The 5,723-nt window shown below is 39.0% G+C and overlaps 1 protein-coding gene across 1 annotated transcript; it reads left to right on the forward strand.

The window, feature by feature from the left end:
* The first annotated feature begins 1,403 nt into the window (after positions 1–1,403).
* On the forward strand, positions 1,404–2,922 carry LOC103989026 (cytochrome b561 and DOMON domain-containing protein At5g47530). Its single transcript, XM_009407759.3, has 3 exons — positions 1,404–2,077; positions 2,174–2,428; positions 2,499–2,922. The coding sequence occupies exons 1-3, from the start codon at positions 1,472–1,474 to the stop codon at positions 2,814–2,816; spliced, it is 1,179 nt and encodes a 392-aa protein (XP_009406034.2). The 5' UTR covers positions 1,404–1,471; the 3' UTR covers positions 2,817–2,922.
* The last annotated feature ends 2,801 nt before the right edge of the window (positions 2,923–5,723 follow it).

Raw genomic sequence — 5,723 nt, forward strand, 5'->3', positions numbered from 1 at the left:
ATTATTAGACCACATGTCTATAGAACCAGCTCAAACTTCATCTATTGCACATGATGTTTAGATCACTTGATGCTTAATGGGTCTAGGGAGACCAAGTTGGATCCTAGACAAATCTTATCAACTATGAAAAAGTCAACTACATCGTAAGCGAATGGACTTGAGATGATTCAACATGGAACACTAGCACGTGGAACTTATTCATTCAAAGATGAGAATGAAATGGAAACAAATTTAGATGTTCTCATCCAACACCTCGTTGGTTTAGTCGACTTAGCCAGCATGCATTTACTAAGATTACATGCAACAAAGGTTGGACCAAGTGCTTGTGAAAGTGTAGGCTTGGACTATCTGGTTTGACTTGCTCCAAGTTAGCCGCCTTCAATTACCACATCCATGTAGAACGTTGTAGCATGCATGGGCTAAGTCAGTCCACTCTTCTTCATGTTGTCATCTGCTGGTTCAACCAGTTCGATCTTAAACCTCCTTTTTAGATAAGCATTAATAGTTTAATATAATTGAGGTTAAAACCCTATCAATTTGGTATTTATTGATCGGCTAAGCAATTGGACCCCACTGGGGAGGACGAATCCCATGCCTTAGGCGAGTGCAGGACTCACGCCCCCGATGCTTCGTGGCAGGCGTGTCTTTTCTGTGGTGGGGTTGTTGACCTACTCTTGGAAGCATGTTTGTAGCAAAGCCCCCATCACCGTCGAATTCTCGTCTAACGGTTGTCGTGACTTAGGACGCTTTCAATTTATGGGAGATTAGGTCAAATCCTTAAGTGCAGGGTTGGCGATGGCAAGTGGAGAACAACACGCGATGGCAAAGTGTGGGTAGGCGAAACAGTGACCTGTTGAAAACATCAACTGTTCTTATAGATTTCCAAGTATGAGAACACAGTACGAAAAGTTATCCAGAACTTTGAATAAGCTTCAGAAGCAGCACTGATCAAAAGAGATTGGGAAAGCAACAAAGAAAGAAGAAAAACAGTGATAATATAGTATTTTTTGTTGGATTAGATTTGTTACTGTTCTTCATCAGCTTTCACTTGGCGTTTGCCTGCCTGCTTACTGCACCAGCTTTGAATGGGTAGGCCATGGAGGTTGCAGCTATACATGACTCGATCCTCATACTTGTTCAATGAGGTAGGTTTTAGAGCAGGATAAAGAAAAAGTACAGAGAGAGAGAGAGAGAGAGAGGTGCACAGGCAATTACATTGATTTATTACTTCATATAATCTTCCACTATCGTGGGACCAATCGCATGCATCCACCATTAATACCCTAACATGAATATAGAAAACATGTAGTGGAAGCAAGAAACTTCTACACTACCCAACAACCCCCACCTCCCCTCACCCTTTTCCTTCTTCCTTATCCTTTATATAAACACTCCAACCTCCTCTTTCCCCGTTCCACAAGCAGCCCACTGCAACACATCAACAGAAAGCAGAAGCAATTGAGCTCCAACCATGAAGCCAGCCATCATCTCCCTGTGCCTCTTCTTGTCTCTGCTGCACTATTCGACAGCCCAGAGCTGTGTGAGCCAGACCTTCTCCGGCAACAGGCTCTACTCCTCCTGCAACTCCCTCCCCTACCTTGGTGCCTCCCTCCACTGGAACTACCACTCTTCCAATGGAACGGTAGACGTCGCCTACCGCGCGCCGGAGTCCTCCTCCGGCTGGGTCGCGTGGGCCGTCAATCCCACCGGCAGCGGCATGATCGGAGCCAACGCCTTCCTCGCCTTTCCGGGCTCCAACGGCGCCGTCACGGTGTACACCACCAAGTTCTCTGGCTACAACGTGGACGCGAGCGACGTGAAGGACGAGAACCTGAGCTTCCCGGTGTACAGCAAGCAGGCGGAGTACGCGAACGGGTACTACACCATCTTCGCCACGCTGGAGCTACCCAACAACAGCACGAAGCTGAACACGGCGTGGCAGGCGTCGACGCAATTGCAGAACGGCGTGCCCAACGGCCACCCGGCCGGCGACAACTTGTTGTCTAAGAACAACCTGGATTTCCTCTCCGGCGAGGCGGGTTCCGCCGGAGGCAATTCGAGGCTGCGCCGCAAGAACGTAAGTTGCACAGCTAATTTGTCGGATCTTTTGAGCAATTCATTTATGATCGTTCTCTGTATCATGAATATGTCATGCACTTGGATCGGATTGCAGATCCACGGCGTGTTGAATGCAATCGGCTGGGGAATTCTGATGCCCATTGGAGCCATCATGGCGAGGCACGTGAAGGTGTTCAAAGCAGCAGACCCTGCCTGGTTCTATCTCCATGTTGCTTGCCAATGCTCGGCATACATAATTGGGATCTCAGGATGGGGCCTTGGCCTCAAGCTCGGCAGCGAGTCCGTTGGAATCACGTACCACAAGCACAGAGACATCGCAATTGCCCTCTTCTGCCTCGCAACAGTACAGGTGATCAATCCTCTCGTTAAACAGTTACACCGTAGATCTCTTTGCAACTCAAGATCGTTTGGTTGCGCAGGTGTTTGCATTGCTTCTGAGGCCGAACAAGGAGCACAAGTACAGGATATACTGGAATGTGTACCACCACTCGGTTGGATACTGCATCATAATCTTGAGTATTGTGAACATATTCGAAGGATTTGACATCTTGGATCCTGCAAAGAAGTGGAAGCACGCCTACATCGGTGTCATCGCGACGCTCGGCGGCGTCGCACTGGTTCTGGAAGCTGTGACATGGCCTATAGTTCTAAGGCGGAGGTCGAGGAGCTCGGAGAAGTCCCACCATGGCGTTAATGGTGCAAATGGATATGGTGTGAGGCAACACCAGGTAGTGTAGATGATGCCGAGGCTTGTTATGTACGGCATTAGTTGGATATCTGTTTTGTAGCCACATATTAATTTATTTGTTGGAACAGAGAAATTGGATGGCCTCTTGTGCTTTTTTCCCTTTTTTTTCCTTTAATTTTCCTCGGTTAATTTTCTGCTTAACCATTGTGTTATTTTAGCGAGAATTTTCCTTGTTTGTGTGTATGTATGGAGAGTTCGACCCGAGCCTAACTCGAATCAAGTCAACCACAAGTCTAACGCGAGCCTAACTAGCTAATGATTTGGACCATCTTGAGCCGCACTCCAAGGACGGGCCCCACTCCCATACCAGTCCATCTTGAGTCACAAACATGGTTGGGCCCACACCCTTTTAATCTTGAATATGTTGTCACCCTTACTTACCACTACACTTTCAAAACTGTAATAATTGATATAAAAATATATAAAATATTTTTAGTGCCCGTAGTGCTCGATGTGATCACAATGATCGACGCATATCTGTGTCCTAATAAAAGAAAACCAAAATGTCAATATCACGATCATGACCAAAGTAGTATATACATGGACTGTGCATCTCTTCAAAACATAAAATCATGAAAGTCTAAAGCAATAAAGAATTTTAATATCTATTTATTTTTAGTTTAAGAAACACTCATATAGACTTTTTTTTTCTTTTTTCTTTTTTATCTAATCACAAATGTTTTACCTTTACCCCATCTTTAAAACTACAATTGTCATTTTCACTGAAATTTTAGAAGAATCGTGAGCTAGAAATAGCTTATCAAATATTGAACATGGATAGTTTACTTTCAGCTTGTATTCGACAATTTATGGGTCATCATTATTAGAAGATTAATGGTAGTAAGAGAAAGAGCGAATTGCTGCTGTAATATTTTTAATATTTTTAAATTTAATCTAAAAATAATATGTATCAAATATATGATTAATCACTTATTAAATATAAGTCAAAGTGAATGATCATAAGTAAACAATCATGAATAAAATTTATAAGTAAGAAAAAGAATGTAAACCTATTTACAATGGTATGATATTTACGACCAACACTCACTCTCGATTCATTTTCCGTCGATCATCAGTTTTCACTACTGATTTTATTTCTAATAAATTAAGATAAACAAGCCTTTACAATACATTTTTTTTTAACTTAAGAGAGAATTTTCACACTCACTCTATTACAAGAGACTTCTCATATTCTATAACTTAGTATCATAATTAAACTCAAGAGGGGGGAAGAGTCTCAAATAATGTTCAAAGAGAAAGCTACAATACTTTACAAACTTGAAAATAAATGCTCTATCAACCAAGCTTGAGTGAAGTATTTGTAGACCTCAAAAGGCTATAAAATAGAGCAAAAAATTTAAGTATTCAAAATTTTGAGGTATGAATGATACTATTGATTACATCATATCATCACAACTTTTGACAAGAGCTGCAAATCTAGACTCCAATGGTCTTACCATTATAAATTTTCGATGATACTACCATCGTCATAAGCGATACTACTACTATCACCCTAAGCAATACTGTCGTCGAAAAGGTTAACTACCATTTGAGCTTGGCTATATCACTACCTAGGCTTGGTTTAGACCATTAATTTGGTATTCTAACAATCCTAATTCGACTTTACTTTAAGCCTAATGACTTTCATAATAAGTGAGCTCTATTTTAGCCTAATACCGATCCAAAATAACCTTAATTAAGATCTTAACTTATCAACCATTCATCCAACATATCTTTAAAGGTTTTGACACGTTATCTATTCTTTCAGCATATCGATTGATCTTCTCGCACTTCGTATCATTCGTATATCGTGTATTCCTCTAGCATGTTGACTTTCCCATAATATCCGATCTCCTGATGCAATATCCGATCTTTCTAACATGATGCTTGAACCTATAGCATGAAGTCATATCTTTGCCACGTTGACCAATCTTCTGACTTAATATTCAATTCCGACATGATAACCTCCCGACATAATATTTTACTCTTTAATTTGATATTTGGCTATTTAGTGGCCTATGTCATGATCAAAATATTTCCTGCATTACTTATCTCGAAAGCATATTAGTTCATCAAACTTATCAATTAATTCCATTATCAAAATCTAAAATTCAATAATTTTTTCCTTTTGATAATAAAATAACGTTAGAGACTTAGCAAAATTCCCCCTATATATATACCATAAGTATACAATTGCATCATGAGTATCAAAATATATCAAGTTGAAATATAACTTTACAAGAATCATGATAATTTAAAACTTAAAAATTATGATATTATAGTATTATGATAGGTTTTAACAAGATTCTACTTGTTTATATACCATAAAAATATGAGATTTAATTTGATGGCATCATGAGTCTCAAATTGTATTAAGTAAATATTTTACAAGTATTTTTTATTTGCTCTTTATTACATTTAGTCATATATCTTCTCTCCTCTTGTCATAAGCAAATAAAAGGGAGTATATAAGTGATCCAATTGTATGAAAATAAAAATTAATCTGATATCATGGTATATGAAGGATTTTAATATTAAATTATCAAAGATAAATTCAAAATATGACGATTATGAATTCATAAAAGTTATAAGTCATGAATATCAAAATTTGAGAGATAAGTCATGAATCACAAGCTATAAGCATCATAAATTCAAGAGAAACATAAGTCATAATTCATAAGTTATTGAAATCATAAAATAAAAAAGAAAACATAAGTCACAAGCGAACATCGAAAAATCACGAATAAAGTAAGTCATATAATCCAACATAAGTTATAAGCACAAAAGACTTTCATAAGTCACAAGTCTTGAAATCATAAAGTTGAAAGAAACATAAGTTACAAGCCATGAAAATTAAGAAGTCATAAGTAAGGGAAATCATAAAATCCAACATAAG

Source organism: Musa acuminata, chromosome BXJ2-6 (assembly GCF_036884655.1).
Source record: "Musa acuminata AAA Group cultivar baxijiao chromosome BXJ2-6, Cavendish_Baxijiao_AAA, whole genome shotgun sequence".
Classification (NCBI taxonomy): domain Eukaryota; kingdom Viridiplantae; phylum Streptophyta; class Magnoliopsida; order Zingiberales; family Musaceae; genus Musa; species Musa acuminata.